The sequence below is a fragment of the Amblyomma americanum genome, chromosome 11 (assembly GCF_052857255.1).
Source record: "Amblyomma americanum isolate KBUSLIRL-KWMA chromosome 11, ASM5285725v1, whole genome shotgun sequence".
Lineage (NCBI taxonomy): Eukaryota > Metazoa > Arthropoda > Arachnida > Ixodida > Ixodidae > Amblyomma > Amblyomma americanum.
In genome coordinates this window covers 83,821,607-83,846,260 of record NC_135507.1, presented here as the reverse complement: position 1 = coordinate 83,846,260, position 24,654 = coordinate 83,821,607, and the positions used below count along the sequence as shown (strand labels likewise).

The 24,654-nt window shown below is 45.6% G+C and overlaps 1 protein-coding gene across 1 annotated transcript in view; it reads left to right on the top strand.

Moving 5' to 3' along the window:
- The window catches only part of LOC144111285 (protein limb expression 1 homolog), a 32,222-nt gene extending 10,916 nt beyond the window's left edge, over positions 1-21,306 (top strand). Inside the window, exons 3-4 of the mRNA XM_077644524.1 lie at positions 3,548-3,688; positions 15,797-21,306. Of these exons, the coding sequence (XP_077500650.1) occupies positions 3,548-3,688; positions 15,797-16,192 (537 nt within the window). The 3' untranslated portion in view covers positions 16,193-21,306. The remainder of the gene's footprint in view (positions 1-3,547; positions 3,689-15,796) is intronic.
- Positions 21,307-24,654: the final 3,348 nt, after the last annotated feature.

Here is a 24,654-nt window from a genome sequence, read left to right as displayed (position 1 = left end):
CCAAAAACGTTTCTTTTCCACCAAAAAACTCTTTTATTGCTGAGAAAATTGGATTTAAAAATGGAACAATCTCTTTTCTGTCACTCAGGTCAAACTTGTGATGGCAGGCGCAAGAAGGACTCTGTGATTTTCCGTTAGGATGTGAACGACAGTTTAGCCTAGCATCGGGGGTTTGCACATGAGAAGCTGCCTTGACGGTACTGCAGTTTTCTTGCGAAAACAGCCGGTGGTGGCAGCACCTGTGCATTTCATGTTTTTTCTGTCTTATAAAAGCTCCATTTTCAGGGAAATTGTCCTCTATGTCATTAGAATGTGGCAATCTGTTGATACAGGCACTCTTCAATGTGCCCTCTGTGTCGCTTTAAGGGACTTGTCACTGAAATGAGACTGTTGATATCTATCGAAGATGTCTGCATCCATTTCTGCCCAGTAGAGATGCTGCTATTGGCAGTGCTGCTATCGGTGAAATGTGTCTGCAGATTAGTGCCAATGGGAGTGGCACCATGAGCATGGTGGCAGCTTGTCTGTACAGAATATTTCAGAATAGGTGATAAAAAACAGTCAAAAACAGGCAAAAGCAACGAAATGTAAACGTGTCTAATGCTGCTTCCTGCTAGAAACTCTATTTTGCTCAGTGCTCTTCATAAAAATACGCAGTATGTTTACTGCAGATGATGTTGCCCGCTTATTAGAACAGCATCAACTTTGACACTATGTCACCACTGCAGGGCCTGGCCTCACTGTGTCAATCAATTTACAATGTAAATTACTGACAATACTGCCAGTTTAGCACTTGTTTCTACCACTGTAGAGTAAGACTTAACAAAATATGGCAATATCTTTTTACTCGTCTCTGACGAAAGACTGACTGTTTAACCCTTTCTGATGCGCAGTATGTTCTTCTGTAGAGAAAAACTTTGAAACTTATGGGTGTATATTTCCAACCGCCTATTTTACAAAAACAGCGTGAATAGCCCAAAAACTTGAAGAATTCACGTGTACATTTCCACGCTCACGAAATTTCAACATTATTCTTCAAAAAAACAGATTTATGCTCAGTTAACTATTTTGCTTACCATCTAAAGCAGCTCCCTGCAGCAAAAAATCTGCTAAAATGTCCTTTAGCAAAACAGTCGACTTTGTGAGAGAAGAAAAGGTTACAGCACCAGACAACACTTCTTAGGTGCACCATAGAACTTCTTCTTTAATTTCTTGTTTTTGATCAGCGATCAGAATGGCCCTACCAATCTGTCCAGCAGAGATTTTAAATGTTGCCGGCATCACTGACTTCGTGAAAACAGCTCTAGATACTGCGAAAGAAAGTTTGAAAAGTTGCATGCACAATCGTAAATGCCGTGCACAAAGGGTTAAGACAGGCAGTGGGGAATACATAGATGGCCTTGGAATATGTTATGCAGTGCTGAATGCAGTGTGCATCATGTTATTCATTGCTAGTGCTAAGGCCACTTTATAGCATGCACTATGCAAGTACTACCGGGAAAGAAAGAACATGTTCAAATCACAGGTCATGCCATCTGTGACTGGGCTCATGCAAAGGGAAATAACTGGTCAGCAATTCGTTAGGGCACAAACTGTGCTGAATCTTTCAGAAAAAGCTTTGCATTTCTTGAATACTTCTACTGAACACATTTTTGGGTGTAAAATTTAAATGAACCTTTGATCACATGCATGGTAGAAAGTGGTCCCACTCTTTCATGTGGGAGTGTGCAAGTTAAATGTTAAGTTTTGCTTAGGGCATCTGTTTCCTGCTCAACCAACAGCTTGCAAACTGCAAACAAGCATCTGTTTTATCTATTTCTAAACTGTACATCTACTGAGGAGCACTGTCCTCTGTCTGATAGCCGGGAATCTGATTTCAGTTGCTTTCTGTTCTACACTGCTTCAGTTTGCTTAAATTTTTTCATGCTCTGGTTGCAAGAAATGCTTAGTGCAGATTATCCACCATGCATGACGAGTAAAAGTTGTTTGCCTGCTGACTATACTCATTTTCTTGCTACAGTGGCATCTCAATTATTCAGACTCACTTAATTTAAATGTTTGGTTCATGACGATAGTTGGCATCAAGTGTACATAAAAAAGAAAACGACCCCCTCCCTTATTTCAGACTCTGCACATTTTTAACAAATCGTTGGTGTCCTTTGAGTTCTAATTCTTGAGGGTCTTCTGTATGTGAAATTGGATAAGAAATAAAGGGTCATAGGAAAGAGGTGGTAGCATGTTTGAACCAGATGAAAAAATTGGTCAGCATGTTAGGAATCACTGGGAGAGGGAGCTTTTTGGTTACTTTAATGCAGCACAAATGGTTTCCAGCTCCTATGGTGCTGCACTTTAGGCAAGAACATTTTAACATTTTAGTACGACTTCTCATTCACCGACTTCCCACTCACCGACTTCGCCGATCTTTCCTGAAACCTACTGGCAGGTGGTTCACCTGCCACGGTGGGCAACCTGCCCACTTTGTCTGAAGCCTGCTTGACCTTGAAAACCGAGCCTTGAACCAAAACCGAAGTGCTAGGGCACCTAGTTCGCATTTGGCCTAACCACACTAAATCGCTTGTCATTTTATTTTATTCCAAATATCCCTAAAAGCCTTCATTCTTGAGGGTAGTGCATAGGAGGAGCAAAAAAGCAGTATAAAATACAAGGGAATTGTAAAATCTTTGCTACAGCGTTAGCACGTTAATACATCAACTGATGTGAAAAAATAAATTGTAAGCTACAATTTTTGATTGAGAAACTTTGCAGCTGTGCTAATGCATAGATACATCAACAGGTAATTGAAAAAGTAGACACAAAACGTAACGGTAGATTGCTTTAGTAAAACTTGGTGCTGGGCTAGTTGGTTAGGCATCTAAGCGCTCATCTCTGTCGTGTCGTCGTTCTCTCGCCGTGTGTCTTTTTTTAGCGCTGACCTGTTTAAAAAAAATAACAGTAGATAAACAGAGAACATGGTGAAAAACTAAGGTTTAAACATGCAGGAGTCACTTGAAACCATAAGAACAACCATAAAACAAGAAATATAATGTATGAATTGGACAACAAATGAACCACTGTGAAGTTAGGCAATATTTCTAATATTTATTCATAGTTTGAGTATGTATCGTTGCTTTTACCATAAAAGATAGGTCTTGTCTGTAAGCCTGTTTTTGGTATGCGTGGCGAGTGGCACAATTGAATGCATACACGGCTGTGGTGGTGCGGACAGAATTAGCAATGAATGGACCATGCTGTGTCATTTTATCTCTATGGATAGAAAATGGGAGCTTAAGTGGCAGGTTTTGTGATAGTGTTATGTATGTGAACAGACTTGCGTAAGGAGCGATGCGAGTGCAGTTTGAACTTTAGATGCATGCCCCACAGATCAAACGTTTTCAATCTGTTTACACTGCTCATCGCCGACAAACATATATGTCTATTCGAGGGTACTTGGGGGTTCACTGCACATGGGTATGCACGGTACATATTTGGGAAGGGTACATGGCTCTAAGTGCTTTCATATCTTGTTGTCTTTCTTTTTTTTTTGCAGAACTGCCCAACCAAGGCAGAGGCGCGTCGCAGTGCAGCCAAAATTGCCCTGGTCAACTCGGTCTTCAACGAACACCCGAGCCGGCGCATTTCAGATGAATTTGTTGCCCAAGCAGTGCATGATGCCAAAGCCTCGTTTGGTGTGAGTACTGGCTCCTCGACATTAGTCTTTGCCATTGTAACTGTGTGGCAGTTTGCACTCAGCATGACTGAGTGGGGGCCTGGTGACAGTGGTCCACACCTTGAGATCGTATTGATGGCTTAGTATACACCAGTTTTTGCTACCTGGTGAAAGCATTTAGGCCAGCTTCGTAAGTGTCGTTTATGAGGTGCATAAACAGTGTGTGCTTACAGAGAAGTCCTGCACTGAGTTTCGAGCACATGCTTTTGTTTTGTTTGGGTGTGTTAGTAGTGCGATGATGATGTGGTGCATGTTAAAGCTGCACACTGCATGCAGTTGGCTCACATTGACGCATACTCTGTTAGGCCAAATTTTGGGACACAGTAAACATTACGAGAATGTTTGAAATGTTTTCCACATACTTAGCTTAAAATATTCAGCTTAATATGAACTGTGTTGAGTGTGCTTGTAGGTTAACTCTTTTCTTACCACAAGAAAACAGTCAATTTTATGAAGGTATGCATTTAAAATTTATTCGCTAATAAATGTAAAATTTTTGTTTATTGCAGCACATCACAGTGTAGCTAACAAAGCCCCCTTTTTTAATGACATAGAGAAAAAAATCAAGATATTTATGGCTTATGAAAGAATTTGATGGACTGTAACAAAGATTGGAAAAATAATGGATATTTTCAGACAGAAAATCTGAGAATAAAAATCTAGAAAATACGTTTTATGCGCTACTATGTCAGAAACCAGAATTCGGAATTACAGAACTCTTCATGCTAAACTCAGTAAAAAATCAGTAAAAAAAAATTGTTCGAGCGAAAAACTGGAAGTCTGGGCTTCTCCGCAGTGCAGTACTGAGGTCGCTCCCAGGTTGTCTTGGAGAAAACTTCATCCGCTACACTGCTAGTGTCCCGGAATTGTTCAGAATGTGCGTGGTACGTTAAGGGAGGCTCAGAATGCAGCTAATCTCCTGTCGACAGTCCAGGCTGGGTGGAGCAGCCATCTCTGTCCATACTACTGTAAGATCAGACAGTTGGACGTCATTTTTTGCACCAAAGTGTTGCTTGCATTTGCAGTGTAAAGTGTTGGTGCTGCAGAATCTCGAGAACACTGCAGTTGCTGAACAGTATTAGTACAAGACAAGCACACCACATTGAATGCCATGCTTGCCATGACTGCACCGTGTTGACAGGTTTTGACCGAAGTTTAAAAAAAATTCATTGGAGGCACTTAAATATCTCTTAACTGTGGGAAGACGAAAGCCGTTTCCTCGTTTTTGAACAATTTTTGCCCCGAAATATAGGTCACGTGACTTTAAGGTCACATGACATCACAAGGTCACATGACCTACGTGGCGATGTAACGGGCGGACGGTCACCGCGAGTATGAGCCATTAAAGGCTATCTCCTTAATACTGTTATGTGGCGGTCAGCCGAAGAATGAGGCGTGATGAACTATGGTAGAGATGCTTTAATGGCCGCTGGCCTAGCACGAGCGCTTCGTATCGAGCCATCGCCAACTTTGTCGTCTTCGTAGCACTATCCAGGGCCTTGAGCGATCGTCTCGATCGTTGACAAAGAGTCGTACGAAATGGTGAAGAGCTTCAGTGGATGGTTCAACAGTAAGGAGAAAGTGCTGAGGTGCTGGCTGTCATGATCAAGGATATGAGCAAATGATTCCCGGTCCCCGAAGCATCTGGGCCGCAGGTTGCCAGGAGCCAACGGCCGAGACCCTTGGACGCACTGAACGACATGGGCAGGTTTCCTCACGTGTGGCCAGCGTCTCGGGGCGGTCGGGGTCGGTCGGTCGGGTGGTCGCAGCAGCGTCGTCATTTGGTTGTATCTTGGGTTTGCGGCGGAGGACGGAGCTGGGGTGAGCGGCGAGGTCAGTTTAGATCTGGAGGACAGGGTACAACTGGCAGTGCGATACAGGTACACACGGCCGATGACCACAGCAGGCGCAGGACACTGAAGCTCCGGGACCAGGATGGGGATGACTCCCCAGCACCTCACACCAAATGTTACATGGTGGGCGGCTGAAGAATTAGGTGCGATGAACGATGGCAAAGATATGATGTATAATGGCCGCTGGCCTAGCGCGAGCGCTCCGTCCCGCACCACTGCCAGCTTCGTCGTCTTCGTCACGCTACCTGGGGCCCCCTTTTTTTTATTTCCAATTGGTTCTGCCTGTGATAACCTATGGTTTGGTGCGGGCTTCCTCTCACATTGTTTTTCGTTTTTGTTTTTTTCTGTACTTCTTGAGAGCTTTACAATAAAGGGCTTCAGGGGATAGTTCAACAGTTAAGAGAAAGTGATGAGTGGCTGGCCGCTATGATGAAGTAGATGGGCGAATGATTCTCGGTCCACGAAGCCTCTGGGGCACAGGCTGCCAGGAGCCGACGGGCGCTACTTTGTTACAATACTCTCTAGCAAGACTGACGAAGAAAGCCAATCTGAAACTGATGTACAGCTCTTTTGCAACACACTGGATAGTGTTACTTGTTCCAGAAGCGGCTCGTATTTCACGCCATCATTCAAATTGAATAATTTTAAAGGTGCGGTAAGGAAAGATAAACTTCAGCATTCAGCAGCAGCTTTGGTGGCTCCACACTATATACTTGGGGTGTGCCGCACTTTCGAATTACGAAAGAGAGAAAAATGTTTTTTGGGCACAGTGGTGGCAGCTAGGGGCCCAGCACTACAAGCAGGTGAACCACGCACCTTAGCTTCTTGCCAATAGAGTCGTGCCTCGTTAATATGAATACTTTGGTTCCCAAGCAAAACTGTTCATAAAGCATGTTGTCCATAATAACGAATCACAAAGAAAAAAATAATCAGAAAAGAAAGGGTCTGCTTCTGTGCATACTAATGGTCAGTGGAGTTGAAATCAGACGCAATTTTGGGAGCTTCAAGTCTATTATCCTGGTTGCTATTATGCTTGAAATAGTGTATTGCAGCTTCATGTCTCTATAGTGATTTTTCTATGATACGCATGATGGTGTCTCATGGCTAGATGACCTATAACTACTGCTGCAAATTTTCACATCCCACGAGCCCATGAATGAGTTGGCTGACAACTGCTGAATTAGGCTTTCTACATAGCAGAAACTGCAGAGAATTTTTTCTTCACAGCCATTCATGCAATACGACAAATGGTAAGGTGTGTCGACTCGGAAACTTTGTACTGTAAAGCATGAAACCAGCCAAGAAAAGGGCCATCACTCAGCCATTCGCACTCTTTCACTGCATTAATCTGGTGTTCTGCACTCAAATCGCAGAAAATGAAACATCTGCTTGGGGCAGTAGAATTTTTGTTGTCGTTACCATCCTTATTAACGCAACAAAAATACACGGGCTCCTTTGCTCTGTGCATTTCCCCCAATCCATTGTCTGGATAGAGAGCTTCCATATTAACGAGGCATGAATGTATTGAAAAAATTTCGTCTGCCAGAAAAAATGTTCGTAATTCGAGCTGTCCATCTATATCTCAGCTCTGCTCTTGCGTCACCTGTTATGCATTGCTTCTGGCAGACAAAAATGCACCTAGCCCTTAAGCGCATTCAGGCTGCACCTGTATTTAAATAAGCAGCTGAACAGGACGGCTTTGGCTGTGCTGTGCGAAGAGGGATGGAAGATGCAAAGGCTATATTCTTGTGATCTCAGATCCTCTGCCATGTGGCTAGGCAGCGGGACACTCTCGGTGCACTGGTAGCACTAGGAACTGGATGGAAGGCAGAGGTTAGAAATGAGGCCCAAAGCATTGTTTGCTGTTGAAGAAAGAGAGAAGGAAGAACTCGTAGAAAAAAAAGAATGACCCTGATTTACCTGGTTAAGCTAAGTGCGACTTAGGTGCGCCAGCACATTTGCCCTTGTTTTAGCTTTGTTTACTTTTGTTTAGCTTTACATAAGCTTGGCAATTCGAGTTGCACCAAAATGTCCCTGTGGTGGTTCCTTAGCGTTCCTCTTGTGATGAGCTGCCTGAGCTGCTCATTGCGATTTGAGTCGCGATCCCTCTGCTCGGCGGTCTCTGAAGCTGCTTGAAGCCTCTGGACTGCATGTTCCTCCGGCGACTTCATCACTCTCCTTTTCAATTCTCACTCTTCTTCGCACTTCTTGCTCTTCAAATATTCCCGCATCCTGTTTAGCAAGGTTGTACTGTCCTTGCCGCTCTGCTTTAGCTTGCTGCCGTGCTATATCCGATGGATCCATTGAGTCACGTTGGCGCTCTCTTTTTTTGCGTTGCTGTTCAGCTCACTGTGCACGTCATCCGGCATCGGATTCAGTCAAAGGACTGGCTTCGCCCATGATTTACCATTTGCTCCACTGCACAATCCTTCGTCGACTTCATCTTTTGCTTCTTCTTTCTGGCATCTGCATGTGCACGCATCTGTATTTCTTTCCCTTCACCTTCACACCCTTTCCACTTGGCCACAGCTGGCACAGCCATCCTCCAAGCTTACCTGAGTAACTCCGAGGCTTCAGCATGGCAAGCCACGGCTTTTTCACTGGTGACCCTAGTAGTGTTAGCATACTAATAAAAAAAAGTTTAGTATTGCTTGCTACCGGGATCACATAACCTTAAGTTGTCATGCTGCTGCTACTGACCTCTGACCATGGTTGCCACCCTGTCATTCTGTTTTGGTCAGCAGCTTGTGTTGGCAGTGTATGGGATGGGGTGATCGTATAGGATAAGCGCAAGGCATCAGGCCTTGCAGTGTGTCAGACAGTGCTAACACATGATAATGGCATGAACGGCACTTTTGCTTTATGCTGGGTTATGATCGGTGCAATGAACATAATGGCAGCCATTTTTTGGGTCATTGAAAGTGTTGCACACACTCATTGCGGTGTAGAGGGCACAACAGCAGCGGCTGATGTCGGTGAAGTTTCTGCAAGCATTTGCAGAGAAAACATCCAGAAAGGGTTGCACTTGTAAACTTCAGTGAAGAAAATGCTCTGGCTTATTGGCTGGCTGTTTTTGGATGTTTTTAGCTTTTTCCAATCCTCAAAAGCTCTCTGCAGCTGCACATTCAAGTTGTTTCAGTCTTGTGTTAGCAGTTTTCCAATGAGCAAAACACTTCCAAAAAGAAGCGTTTACAGTATCCAGGCAGTTGTGTTGTTATTGCTGTGAAAAGTGTGTGGCTGCAAGTGAATTATGTTGAAGTATGAAGAGAGTTTGAGCTTTCTGAAGTCACAACTTTCTTAAGAAACAAGCTGGAGACCTGAGAACTTGAACACGCCTCATGCTTAATGGCAGGGTGAGAACTGTCACTGCTTGAACCCGACGCAGAACTGATCTGAAGGTGAAGTGATAAATATCTTTCTACAAAACAGATGACCCACTGCGGTTGCATAGTCGCTTCGGCATATTGTTGCAGAGTACAGGGTTGTGCATATGATAATTAGCTTAGCCAAGTGATCGTGTTTCATTGAAGGCAAAATACACAAAGCATTGGCAAATTGAGGTTTGTGATCCTCATGCAATTGAAATCAGCTTGGGGCCCCCCACTTCAGTTGGCTTCAAAACACAGGTGTGGTTCTGGCTCAGCAGTAGCTTGTTTGCCTTTCTGTTAGCTACTTATGAGTGTCTAAGCTGAAAGTCCCCCCCCACCCCCCGTGGCAGTGTGGGTAAAAGGTGAGCAGGCCAAGGAGGATGGTGATGACGTTTGCCAGAGGGTGTTGGGTTGAGGAAAACGAGACCGTTGAGACGCCAACCGGACAGGTTTATTCCAGTCAGGCGAATGCCGGCATGAGGCACGTGCCAGCCGCTGCGAGCCTCATGCGGGTGCACAGCCGCGCAGCCAAGCCAAGCCACGTAGACGGCCTAGCCACTGCATGTGGCTGCAGCCTATAACATCTCCCCTGATAAAAAAGCAACCTCTTGGGAGGAATGATGCAACGTCCACACCTGGTGTGCCAGTGGGAGGCGTCAGTGCAAGTTGTTTGTGAATCTTCTTGAGAAACTGAAGTCCCAGGGGGAGGTTCCTCATAGGAGGCGTCAGCACAGGTTGTTTGTAAATCTTCTTGAGAAACTGAAATCCCAGGGAGAGATTCGTCGTATACGACGTCTTGGTGGTCTCTCTAATCTTTCGCAGGCTTGAGAAAAAGGGATAAGATGGGTTCGATTTCACCGTATAGTGCCGTTCCCAGTGTCAACTATATATGACCTAGGCTCGCTTGCGGGCGACAGCACGTTCCCTTTTCGCTTTAAGTCTGTAACCCAGACTTCATCCCCTTCCAGAAGGGTCGGAAGTTGCCGTACGCCATGTCGTCTATTGTAATCTCTTCGCTGCTGTTCACGGCATTGTGTTTCAAAATTCCGAAGTTTAGGGGCATCTGGCAAATGGGGAACAACCCTTCCGGAAGTCAGAGGAATCTTTGTCCACAACCGCCTCCCCATCAATAGCTCAGAGGGGCTGTAGCCATTTTTCAATGGAGTTGACCTGCAGGACAAGAGGGTCAGGTACGTGTCTTGGGTCTTCTTCATTGAAGTTTTGATGATTTTTACCACAGCCTCAGCAAGTCCGTTGCTATGAGGGTATTGTGGGCTTGATGTGACGTGTTTGAACCCGTATTCTTGAGCAAATTTAACGAAGTCAGAGGACGAGAACTGCGGACCATTATCAGAGACTACCACCTCTGGAATGTCGTGCCGGGCGAAAACTGATTTGTAGTGATTGATCACTGTACTAGATGACAGGTTCTCTAGATGAGTCAGTTCCGGATATCTGGAGTAATAATCAGCCACGATTAACCACCAGTGGCTATTGAAGAAGAACAGGTCCATTGCAACTCTCTCTCATTGTCTTGAAGGAAACTCGAAGGACGAGACAGTTCCGAGAAATCCACCTGCATGGTGGGGTCCTGATGCTTTAATGATGTCAACCCGGTGTGACATGCAGACAGACGCGTAGTGGCCATTTTTGTGGCAGCCCCTGCATACCTGCGTGCGCGCTGGGCACAGTGAACGCGGGTGTCGTTCTTTCCCACACCAATGACACGATGACGGAATGCTGTCAGCTGGACGCGGATGTGGCCTTGATGCAGAGTGCTCATGGCCGTCGTTGATGTGAGCAGCGTTCGTGGGGTGCCTGACTTGCTGTTTGCCTGATGCAACTTTGTTGACGGTAAGCGTTTCGGGGTGAAGCTCTGCTTGCTGCTGACGAACGCTTTCGACTTGCCTGGTACTCTCAAGCGCCTTCTGAAGAGCAAGATGAGCGTCATGTTGCAGTCTCGCTGACAATTCCTGGTCTTGAATGCCGACGACCAGTCTGTCTCGAACCAGTTCCTCTCGGAGGGTGCCGTACTCACAATGGTTGGAAAGCGTGTGAAATGCAGTTAAGAATTCTTCCACGTATTCGCCGTCGTTTTGGACCCTCGTGTTGAAGTGTGCCCGTTCAAAAATGACGTTGCGTCGCGGTATGAAGTAGCTGTCGAACTGCTTTAGGGCGACTTTCAAGTACTGAGCGTTCTCACCAGAGAGTTTGAAGGTTCCAAAGACGTCCTCGGTCTGGTCGCTCATCAAGTAAAGGAGCGTGTCGACTTGGTGTGACCTTGATTTGTCGCAGAGACCGGAAGCTGTGTAGAAACGCTCGAACCACTTCCTCCATTTCGGCCTGTTGGCAGGAGTCGTGAAGCAGAAGGCCTCGGGCAGCTGAATGATGAAGGACGCCATGTACTGGCTGCGTAGTCCAGGCCGTAGACGCTGCTGTGACGTGTGCCACTGTCGATGAGTATCCGAGTGAGAGGACACAGCCCCGGCTGGGCTTACTGTGGGAATTCCGTTGCTTCTGACGCCATGTTTGGTTGAGGAAAATGAGAGTGTTGAGACGCCAACTGGACAGCTTTATCCCAGCCCTGCGAATGCTGGCACGAGCCCAAGACGCCAGCCAGCCGCCGGGAGCCTCACGCGGGCGCACAGCCACGCAGCCAAGCCAAGCCACGCAGACGGCCTAGCCACTGCATGTGGCTACTGCCTACAACAGAGGGCAGTTTGGTCTTAATTTTGGGACTTCAGGCTGAAGTGCAGTCATACCTCATTAATATAAACACTTTGGTTCCTGAGCGAAACTGTCCATAAAGCAAAATCGTGAAGAAAAAGCAGACAAATATGCTAAAAATACCACATTATGATTAATGTATTCTTGTGTGCATAATAGCTAGGTGGCAGTGAAGTGGACATAAAGCAAATTATTGGCAGCTCAAGATATATTATGCTAGTAGCCACTATCTTAAAATAATGCAATGCAGTCTGGAGCATCAAGCAGTCTGTTAGACGAGAGATGGTGCCTGATGGGCAAGTGACATTTCTGAAGTGTGATGATCTCCTACTTGGTTTTCGCACCCCGCGAACTGCTATAGCACATATGTGTCCTCAGTTGGCGATCAAAGATAGCACGAGCTGCAGAGAGTGTTTTCTTCACAGCAGTTCATGTAACACGGCAAATAGTGAAGCGCGTCGACTGGTTACATTCGCGTATAAAGCATGAAGGTACAAAAAAAATGTGCTATCGCTTAGGCATTGGCACTTGCACACTACCGTTTGCTGGTGTCCTTCACTCAAACATAAGAAAAGAAATACATGCATGGTTAAAGCAGTTAAGGTTTGTTATCTTTGTTCTCTATACTAGCACTACAACTACATGGACCCGAATGGGCTCTCTGCATTTTCACCCTGTCCATTGCCCAGGTAGTGAGTTTCCATAGTAACGAGATGTAAATGCATTTAAGAAGTTTGGTCTGCAGAAAAATCGTCCACAATTCGAGTAGTCCGTATTAACAGAGCACAACTCTACACCCATTGGTGTGCACCAAGTTTTGTGCATTTGTTTACATTTACCTTCACTAAACTTTGCCAGATTTGGAACATAAATGGTAGCACTAGCGTGCTATTTCAGTACTGCTTACATGCATGCATTGATAGCAGAGAATTTGTATGTTGTGTTTTCATGGTCAGTCGATGTGTAATCACCTGACAGAAACTGTATTTACCATATCATCCCATGAACCTTGCATGTAGTGGTGTGTCATACAATATATGCACTATTATAGGTAGATGAACCTGAGCGGCTAAAGCACAAGAGTTAAATTAGGAACAAAGCACAGTAGATGCAGGGCACTACTTTATATAATAGCAACATGAGGTGTGCTTCAGCTGTGCTACTTCCTAAAGCTCCTACACTAGTGAGCACAAGATGTAAGTGAAATACACGGAGTGTATCACAAGAGAGTGTCCATCTAGGTAAAGGGGTAGGCAGGAGATGATTAATGCCTCTCATGTGAAATGCCCACTGAGCACAGCACATTATACAGCTACAGTGACTTGAAGAATTTTGAAGTGTGCTGAAAGAAGGACATTTTATTGGTTGTTAGAGACGTTATGAAGTACCCTAGGTCTACAGACCTTGTTCCATAGTTCTTAGGCTTCGTATTTTTACAATGCTTGTTGTGATTGACCAAAATTAGCTGTGCGGAATATGTCTATACAATAGATATTTTTGACTGTTGGACATCTTCCCATGTACCTAATGGTTGGAATACCTTTTATGTTTAGGTTTCTTTAAGATGAACATTGAGAAATTAGACATATGGATTCAGTCATCATAGATACTGAACTGAACTGAACACGGCTTGTATGCTCGTATGTTAAGAGTGCGTGTGGCTATGAATGTACCAAAGTTTCTCCATAAATGGGCCTCTCACTGCTGTCTTCTTGAGTGCACTAGTTGCTACCTAATACGTTTGCTTAATGCCCATGACAAAGAAGGCATAGTGGGCTAATATGGTTTTTCTGATAAAATATGCCACTAGCATGATGCTCTCACTTGTGTTTCTTGTTTTTTACCAGCATAGGTTCATAACTGAATGAAATAACTTTGCTAAATTTCACTCAGAGTGCTACTGGTTCTACTTGGAGGGTCTCAGAATTGTATTAGTGTTTGTAAGCTTAGAGAAGGTCACTGTTCTGAGGACCTATACTGAGCATATTGTTGTTGCATGACCCTTTCCATTTCATTATGTCTGTGTGGCTTTGTATGTTGTGTATGCTTGACCTTTAGCTTGATTGTCATGGAAGCATCAGATATGCCATTCATGCCAATCCACACGTCAAAATGACAGCAGGCTAAGCATCTCCCTTGTAATCATTGGCTGTAGTTCTCGCAAGCCAATGTCATTTATTTTTACTTCATATTCATATTACTGAAAATACAAGTGAGGCTATGCAAACATTCTCCACATATGTGGGTGTGTGTTTTGGCAACTGCCATCCCAGTTCCTGTGTGAAAAGCTCTGTAAAAAGTGTGTAGGATGTCTGCAAGTTAATATTGTGATATTCTGCAGACACACATTTTCTTCACGATGAAAAAGTAGTCCATTTCTTGTTGCCTAGGCAAGAAGCTAATCACAAGAAAAAATTACAAGCTCAAAAATTTGGTGCCTCAGGCTTATTTGATTGGGTCATACATTAAAAATTGATCTTGTTCTCTGCAGTAATACAGGACTCTGCAGGCCATGGCCCATTGTTGCCGACTGCTGTTTTCTGAAGTTGTATTCTACTATAGCCATTGAGTAGACAAACCCTCGATATTCACAAACATCCTCTGTACATTAAAATATATTGAGAGGTACATTTCAAGTATATCGCTTGGGTTTAATATTAGGGAACGTCTCCAGGATGTGTGAGTGGCTATTGGGGCTGATAGCTCTGTTATTAGATGATGCTCTGAGACCTTATTTGCAGAGATGAAAGTTGGACTCCCATGCTCTAATCTGCTGTAATCAAGTGAAGCAGCTAGTTGTTGGCAAACATGGCACCTATGCACCTAGAGGCATGCTGGAGACTGTTGTCCCAAAGTAACATGGTTATCTCGGTTGCATTCCTGCTTTCCAGAGCGTGCGGCATGCGCGCTCCCCATTGGGGGAGTAGCTGCATGTGCTCATGTTGCCGATATGGAATAGTATGCCCTTACTAGTTGTCCTCATATCTTTAACGCATGAAATGCATTAAACGGTTTCATTTTGACTTTCTTGTGTCTGGTCTTCCTTGTGTACTTGTTTTTGTCCATCTGTGTGTACATGTAGACGTGTGCAAAGGTCATACAGTCTACCCCTGCTCTGCGCTTGTGCTCATTATCTTATTCAAAAACTGCAAAGCAAACAGGCAAACATGGGAAAGCTAAAATTTAGCTTTGAAATGCATTTCGTGCGTTGAAAATATGGGAGAGAACAAGCACAGGAGCAATCTGCACAGTTGCACCTGTGCACATGCCGCACGTTGTCGGACGGGTTAATGTCCCTTCCTTACATAGACCTTTCTGACAAGTGCTCCATGGGCATTGCCATTGTGCTGGCTGGACTGTTATGTGCACATGGCTGAAACGGTATAAGCTGTAGCGTGAGCTTTCTGCACCTTTCTGGCACTTCAAAAAACTGGTGTTTTGATGTCAACGTGTACCTGATCGCAATATCCATAGCTAGCACTGTAATACATGAGGGCATCAGCGGGAGCCTGCCTCACCAATACAGTCCTGGGCTTATATGGGTAACATGTGAGCGTACTTGTGTTTACAAGTGTAAATGAAATGTGGATTGAGGTCTCCTAGGAAGTGACCATAGCCACATATATTAAAAACTCACCAGTGTAGAGGTCTGTGGAACGGCAGTGGCAGCATCAGGCTGGGGCTAAGGTCTCGAACGTTCTCTACTGCGCGAGCCTAGATGTGACCCCACTGCTTCTTCTTCCTTGTGCGTGCTTCAGTGGGGGCACCACAGCAGCATAGAAAAATACATGGGCCTCTATGGGAGCGCCATTAAGAGAAGTGCAACAAGAAGCTACCGACTTCATGAAGCAGTGTCGTACTTTTGCGGAATGTGATGTCTGCATTTGGGCAATGAGTCCAATTTCATGATGACATGGTGAAGGCACAGGCAGTCGTTTCTTTATGTTATGCTGCCACGATCAGGTTTCATGCATGATTGCATGCTCTATCACTAGGGAAACAACTGGCCATTATTAATGGAAAAAGGGAGGCGTATCTAGTGATTGCTAAAGTGACGTATCCGAAGTGCTCGTTCCTCGAGGGCGTTCTTCAAAATCTGCTCTCTAATACCTGCGGCACAGGGCAGCCAAGGTGTCGAGGCGTTCCGCTTCATGCTGGAGGCGAACCGGGGCCGCACCATGCTCGAGTTCCAGGAGCTGATGAGCGTCTTCCAGCTGCTGCACTGGAATGGCTCTCTGAAGGCGATGCGCGAACGCCAGTGCTCACGCCAGGAGGTGTTGGCACACTACTCACGCCGGCCGCTTGACGACGAGCTTCGCTCCCAAATGGCACTGGACTGGGCGGCACGCGAACGCCAGCTGGGGCCTGGCCGCGTGGCTGCCGAGGCTGCTGCCGCCAGGGCCGAGCTCGAGGCGGCGCGCCTCGCGGGCCGCGAGCTGCGTTTTCCCCTGGAGAAGCAGCGCATCCTGGCACTCGCTGCCCGCATGAGCGCTGACGGCCCGACTGTGAGTCCCTGAGTGCACCCTGGCTGCTTTCAGCAGTGTGGGCCAGCCACCTGCTTTTGAACAGAGTGAGGGCGTCGCCAGGTCGACATAGCGGAAGCCTTTCTCCCGCTTTAGTGCCGTCCGTGCATGTAGGCTGTTAAAATGCAGCCATCCAGGTCTTTCAAGTGCCTCTTCTGCTTATATTGCACCTGCTGGCTGCCCTGATGTCAATGCAATGTGGTTGTGATGGGATTGCATTGGTGCAAATGCTTCGCTTCTGCAAAAGACTGTTCGAGTACAACTGGATTGTCTATATTCAGAAAACTGTTGCTACTCCCAGCATGGATGAAAAGGCAATAGTTTTGTCATTGCCTATATATATGTTCAACCTGTGTGGGAGTCAGCGCTTAGATTGCGGTACTTAGCAGTGCTTAGCCAGTCAAGTGCCTCGCCTTCTTTGAGCTTTGTTGACAACACACTGCAGTGTTGCCCTTCCAGCTGGGCTTTCAGATTGGCGACTGCAGCCACTCAGTGGTTGTTCTTGTTTGTTGCTAGTGCAGCACAAGTTTTTCGATTTTTGAGGTGGCCATACTGAGGTAGCTCTTGGCTACACATGGGACCAAAAGCAGGCTTGTCCTGCCATTTTTATTTACTCGGTGCAGTGGTTGTGTTGACACACTTGCTGTCCTGTGCTGAGCATGTGGTGAGGATTGCTTCCCATCATTGAGACTTTTTTAACATGCAGAGACATACTTTTCATTTGACAGTAGACTGAGCTTAGCCCAGCAGTATGGCAGCATTGAGTTGTCTAAGGACCAGCTTTGCAAATGTGCTGGCACTGAAATCTCGTTGACATCTTGAGTATTTTGATAAATGATCCATTTAGCCAGCCAGTAAACGCTGGCTTGCTTCCTTGTGCCAAACTGTTTATTTGCCTGTTGCATCTGAGTGCCATGGAAGATGCAGTGGTCTATGCCAAGGAAAAGAATACTCATGTGGGACTCCTTTTACCACAATATCTTTAGTGTGTTTAGGCCAGATAAACACTGAACTCATGCAGTAGTGTACGACTGCAGCCAGTGTGTTATCCTAGGCTATTTAGGCCTTACTCCCTGTGTCGATCGGCAAGCTGTTGTCCCTAACAGGCCTTATAAATTACCAGGTAGGCATAGGCACTTAATTGTAGAGCTTGCTTTGGGCTATTTTTCTGTGCCAGCATTTTATTGCTTTGGACCGTTTTGCTACTGCTTTTGGATTTTGCACGTTCAGGTTCAGCTGTGCGCACTTGGTGGTTGATAACCGCGTCCGTAAAGTACCTAGCTTTGTGAAACAAAATGGTTATTGAAACTGGCAAGGAGAAAAATTGCACACATTGCAAAAAGTTAATACTCACTACATAAGAAAAGAAAGAAAGGAATGAAAGAGAGAATACTCACAATTGTTGGAGCTGGAGCCATATTTGTCCACACCTGTGCAGTCTGGCCACTCCCTGTGCCAATCAGAATTCTACTACCTGTTGGGTCTGTTTCATACAGCACTTTGCTGCAGATTGGAAAGAGGTCTGCCAGTGTGGGGCTATTGTGATCCGCATTGTACTATTTGGACTTGGCTGATACATGTGTAGGACCTTAGGGCCTGTGCAACCTTAGAAGTTGTACTGCCACAAAATGTTGCGAGCAGAATATCGGTGTGGCCTGATTCCCATGAAGACTTTTTAATAAGGAAGCTAGCTTTGAACGTTTTGTAACATGTTCACTGCGTCGTTGGTCACCGGTGGGTCGCGTTGTGCATTCATGCTCTGTGGCACACTGAATCTGTGGGACAGATAAGGTTTTTCGAACAGCCCGTGAAAAACACAAGCGCCAGGTTGCTGTTGCAGTTTGTTAAGGGTTCCAATAAGTTGGCTTTTGCCAAAGGCTCACAGGGGGGTCACGCCTCACTGAAGGAAATATAAAGGTGGCCCACCACACACAGGGATTAGGGCTCAGAAAATTGCTGCCGCAGTGACCGTGTTAACCCAATATTGGAATACTAGGCCATTGACTCAAAAGGGCAGCACTGTAGGGTATTTGAGTTTACAGTATACTCGGTCTGCTACCTTCTGTCACATTAAAGAACGATTTGTTGCATCTGATATTGGCAGCTTTTGGTGGCTTATCTAAGGCACTGGTATTTCAGTGGGGTGGCGAGGGTCTGTCAGCTTATTTGTTTACCAGCTGTGGTTTTTGTGGTGCTTGGTATTATGCTAAGTGCACATTGCACCTGAAGCGACAACTAGGCATAGTAAATGATTTTATTTAATCGTAATGTGCAGGAGTGATTGCAGTTTTCCACTTAGTTATTTGGTGAGTTGCTACCAGAGAAAAAGTAAGTTGAAAATTTTGTGTCCGTACTCCTCTAAGGTACTGTGTCCGGTAGGTAATGTTCTGATGGAAATGGTTCAAGTGCAGAAATATTTATTGTGTTCACTTGTATTGAAGTTTTTGCTCGTATTCAGCTGTTCTTGAGCTATTATTTTGGTGTTGCTTATGGCGGAACCTTGGTGCTAAAATATTGTTTGCAGATTTAACAGTTTTTGATGGGCAGAGGCGTTGATTAGTACTGGTTGCTGAAGGTGTTCTTGAAATGCTGGAACAAGACCATGTGGTGAAACTGTAAAAAATATCCGAAAGCTGAGAATGCTGGAAATGCTACCTGCTTTCGAAAAGACGTTCCATCAACACGAAGCTGTTGGCAAAAGCCTGAAAGGTCAAACTTCTCGTTGGATATCTGGCTTCCTGCTTACTTGTGATGAGTTGACCAAGTACCTACCTATATGAAGACCGAAGGCTGCCAATAATGCAGTAGCAGAAAGATGTCATTGTAAAAAATGCTCATTTTATGCCAGATGGATTGCAATGCGGGCTGAATGTCCACTTACCAGTGAGACCTCATGTTGATGGACATTTGTGATGTGTATAACACTGGTCATTGAATGGAAATAATTTTGTGTATATGGTGACGATGAAGTCTCAAAGTGTGTCTTAATACGTACCTTCCCTGAAGGGAAGGGGGTTGCGATTTTTTAGTTTTTTTGTCCTTGACTCTTGCATTTGACTGCCATATTTATTTGTATTCATTTTTTTATGATTGTTTGATAACTGAAGTCTGAATTGTGCTGTTACTTTTGTACAGACAGAGGAAAGCAGACTTGTAGCATTAAGGAAGTGTTAATAGATTTTTGAAGAAATGTGTGTTTCTTTCACACCAGGCACAATTTTGTCTGTGCCAAGCATGCTGAGCAGTTTGGAATTTGTTGAGGAGAAGAGAGACTTACGGTTCTGTTCGGTTTAGATGGCAGAAACCGAGTTGCAGCTTATTTGTGAGCGCAGCTATCAAAAGAGTTGCCGTTCTGAGAAGCCCGCTTCTGTGAAACTTGCTAAACTGCAGTTTCTAGCGGGCCTGGCTGTGTTCAAGCATACCTGTGCTCCTTATAAGTATAGCGCTCCTGTCCCATTTGTATATCGGTTGTATTTGCTTGTTTGTGAAGTTGAAAAGCAGCTTACATCTATGCTAATTTTATCAGCCATCTCATGCTAGCCAGGCATGTGGTCATTTGAGAAATGAAGACTTTATCTATGCTTGTAATTTTATCTTTGCACTTTAATGCAGCATTTGCTTTATATATATTTATATATATATTATACACATTTTTTTTTTCTGTGGAAAGGGGACTTTTGAAAACGAGCTGGAATGCTGTTGGCTCAGCGCTGAGTGAGATGGATGTGTGCAGTTGTGGCCGTGCCTCCGGTGCCGGATTGCACCTTCAATGCACGGCGTTCATGCTGTGGTAATCTAGTCTGTGATGCGATTCATGTGCTCATGAAGCGCTGGTCAAGTGAGTGGTATGTGCCACAAAGAGGGCTGGGGAGGAGGGAATCGTCAAGCCACTTGTGATTGCTGCCGTGTGCTTCTCTGTTCTTCCTAGTCTGTGATTCTTTTCTTCGTGCTGTTTTGATTTGTACCGAAATAATATGTTGCCAGCAATATTGGCATTTGATCATAATGCAGCGCCACCTTTCATTTTTGCCTTCCTGGGCTGAAAGATTCCGTGATGATGAGCCATGATAGCAAACCAATAGATTGAGCGTACTTTTTTACTTTTTCCTGTTTCAGCCTATGCAAGACTATAAAGAGCGACTGTTAATCTAAGCTTTCCTGTGCTACATTAGTGCACCTCATAAAGCAATAAAGAAGATAAGGAAAGTCTGTATTATATGCAGTGTTACAACGAGCTGTTACATTCCTCTGTTTTGCTTGCAGGGACACTAAAAGAAGCAGCTTGAGTAACTGCTGCATATTGGGCTCGCAGCACTTAAGCCTTGAGTGATGGTTATATAGCTGGTTCTCTTTAGAACTTAATTAGCAATTAATGTTTTACGGTGTTGTCATCATGGGTGACATATGCAGAGAATTCATTTTTTGTCTTGCAGGTACTGTTGCAGTGCACAAGCATAGTGATGATTTTAAGTAGCTTTCAACGTGACGCCGTAAAGAGCTTAGGAAGTGTACAGACTGCTCTTAAACATAGCCTCTGTCACCAGCGTGAGGTGAAAAGCAAAAATTGTCCATGGACAGAAATGTACATGTGTCAGACTATTTTCTAGTGTTGGCTGAAATCACATAAGTTTTTGCACAAACACTACTTACAAGTTAACTTGATATGTCATTGTGTGGAACTTAAATCCTGCTTGCATTACTGGCTATTGCCGTCCACTGTTTAGAATTGTGCACTTTTGCTAATAATAGCCTGAAAGCGCAAGCTTAGGGAGCTGTTGCTTATGTAGATTTGCATGAAATGTGCACGTGGATTAGAGATCAAATGCAAGCTCATGACATTCTAGCTGAAACCAGAGGAGAAAACATAGTCTTTGTTGGAAGTGGAGCAAACAGTGGAAACCGCGACCCTTGCTATAACGTAGAGTATGCCTGGTGAGGAGGCTTGTGAGTTCTTGCGAATGCGATACCTCACTATCAGCCAGATGGCGAGAGGGACATGCCTCCTAGCTTGGCACACACTCAGTAGTGGCAAGCGCCGCTGATAACAGCATCGCGGCTCGGTCATGGTTGCGATGAGCTCCAAACTTTTGACAAGCACTGTACCTGGGCAAGAAGAGCAACGCGGAGAAGAGACAATCAGTAATTTGTTAGGCTAACATACTGGACACCATGAGAAGAGAAACGAAGTCGTTGGCAGGAAATGGAATAAAATGGGGAGATTTAGCCGGGAAACCTGTTGGGAAAGAGCAGCTGTCGTCGGCGCAAGGCACAAGCAAATTGGATGTAATTGGGAGAGATTCGTCTGCTGCAGTGGGCTCAACCTAGCGTGTGATAATTGTTCACGTAGTGAATGTTGCCAATTGGTAAAAGTGCTGTTTGCATCATGGCTCCTCTGATCATTCACGAAACCCACACCCCCGTCACTCTTTTGTAAAAAGCCAGCTCCTGCAGTTGGCGTATTAGTTTTCTCTGCTCAATGTTTTGTCCTCTGGTAGTGGTGCACCAGTCTTATGTGTGTGGCAAGGCAGGCCTGTGTTTTTGTGGCTTTTCATTTATATAAGCACGTGCACTGTGTAGCTTCCGCATGTATACGCGCGTTAGGAAGCTGCAAGAAATGGGCTGATAATTTTAGACACAGTCATCATTGCAGAATAAAATACTTTTATGGTATAAATAAGTCTTATTGTCCAATTTCTTTACAAACATTGATGGTATCTTTCTCTAAGCAGCATATATGCTCCTTTGCAGAAAATTCGGGACGAATGCTGCCTATAGGCTGCAAAAGGAAAGATGACACTTTAATGCAAATGGTTTTCTGGCATTGCAAAGCATCTGTGAGGTAGACTTGAGTTGTATGTTCTAGGCAGTTAAGGTTACCCAAACTTCCAAAGTCGACAGACTCTGTGTATGGAGTGGAGAGTTAACCCAGAGTGCTTGCCAAAGATAGATGTGCCAACCGAGCAATCTGCCGCACTGCGGAACACCACATTTCTCCGCCGGCCGCACTTTGGCCTGCCGCTTTCCTATCCCCTCGAGAGCAGACGGTACCGGGGCCTCCTGGCTCGGCCATTGCCGCAGCATGGAAACAGGACTGCATCCCCAAAGATGAGCCTTCGGCGCTGACCTCTCCCAAGTGGAAAAATCTTGCATAGCTCGTCGATGATCAGTCTCCGACAGCCAACCAGGCCGTCCATGCTCCGAGCTCGGCAAACCAGCTCGGGCCGTGGTTGGGCATTGACATTGGCCTTGTACGAGCTGATCACCACTTGCCAATGCCGGGCTATGTTATGCCCTACGATGGCCCAACCATAAATTACCTTTTATACTAGAGAAATGGCAGCAGTACAGAATACAGGAAAAATATTCGCAAAGCCTAATTTGCATTTTCTGTAATTTAGGTATGAGAAAAAAAAAAGATTTGCAGCTTACCACAACGGAGCCACATTTGACCCAGTTCCAACATATATTTACTGGTGAAACCTTAATAGTAATATTATTATGCTGTCACGAAGACAAATGCCAAAGACAAGCAGATGCGGCACACAGATCAAGCTATAGAAACACTATACAAACCAGGAAAGGTCATGTAGCACCAACATGCTGAGCGTACATGCACAGAACGAAGAATTTCCCCGAGCTTATATACTCCAAATCTAGGACCCTGCTGTTGGAGCCAGTGGCTCCGGCACGTTAAGCAATATTATTTCATTCAGTTGTGATTCGGTGATGACACAAATGATAAATGCAGAAGAGCTGATTACGTTGAAAAATACCTTCTATAAGAAATTAATAGTCCACTATGTAATCTTTGTTGCGAACATTATCCAAGCGTAATGAGACCAGATTTTCTCAGGCACCACGACTAATTAGCCACACGCGCATGTCATGGAGGTCATACTTCCGTATATTCAAAAAATATTGTGCCGGCTGTTACACGTACGATCAAGACATGTAGCATTTTGACCAGTGGCTGTGCCCTAATTACGCGCATATGGCTCAAAATTTATCCGAAGTGGTTGGCGGCCAGCGGTGACCCGGTGTCGGCCTGTGTTTGCTTTCCTATGCGTCGGCGGCCAACTATATTGGCAGGCGTTTGCCAGCGGTCGGTTGTTTGCCTTCTGCCAATCATAGGCCGACACAGCATGGCCAGCTGTTGCCTGATGCTGGTCCGAGCTAAGTCGGCCGAGCACATCGGCTATCAACTCGAGGCCGGCGAGTTACCTACCATCGGCCATTGGCCAATTTCTCTTTTGAATCTGGACACGTCATGGAAGACAAAATTTCAGGCGCCACGCCAAGCCTCGCACCATCATCATCAACCTGGGTATCAAAATTCATCTTGCCACGACCCCACATTCCTCAGTGGTCGCTGCTATTTTACACGCTGTCGACCTGTCCCCATAGGAAGGGGACAATGTTTGCATCCTCGTCCGCCCCCGTTAGAATCTTGTGGCTGCGGAAAGCTGACGTGAGAAGCTACCAGTGCTTCAGACAGTCCGGTATGCCGGCGAAAAATCTGCAACTGCGTTCTTACGTGGCACACGACGCAGATGCACTAGAGGGGGGGGGGGGGGGGGGGTCCTATACGGGCATAGCAGCCGACTTAATTCACGGATGCCGAGCTGCCAGCTATGATCCAGCTACCGCCCGCGGATAACCCTTCTCTGCGCACATTGCACTGGGACTTCTGCCATCATCCTAATAATAATCTAAGGCCCACCTTTTCTGCGGGATGCCTGTTCGGCCGCCTCTTCGCTCAGATCCAGCCACAGCTTGCGCAATTGTACCAACTGCCTCCACAGGACATATCGCATGGATGGTGTCCCTACACAGGCACCTTCAGCCGTTGTGAGGACTGCAGGCGGACAGCAGTGTCCTACCGGAAAGAACCTCTCCGTCAACCCTCATGAATGTGATCTTCGCTGCCTCCACAGTGGAAACGCCCATGGAGCTATAGTCACAAGACTTGCCCGGTCAAGATTGCAGCCAACGGACCTCACTATGAAGCCACAGCTACTCGCCACACTGCCTTTCAGCCGGCCCCCTTCCCCACATCTCGCCCGGACCGTCGATAGTCCGCCTGGCCTCTGCTCTCCACCCGAAATCGAATCTCCTCCCTTCGGGACCATGCGCCTGCTAAACAACTATCGCCAAAGGAAATAACACAGCCGCACAGTTTTGCCTCGCCGCGAGCAAAAGCCCACTGCTCGTCGAAGACAAACGCAGCTGCCCTTCGTGCTGACCAGCCTCGATTACACCCGGTTCGCTTGGTCTCTGCACCATTCACTACACCACAGCCGGCCTCACACAGAATGCCTTCGGGGCCTACCACTGGTCCTCAAACTCCTGCGTCTTACCCCGTTTATGCTTTCAACCATTGTCACCCATTTCTCCAATGCTTCCTCGGTACGCCATTCACCACACGCAGAATCTCTCCAGCGCATAGAACAGAGTGC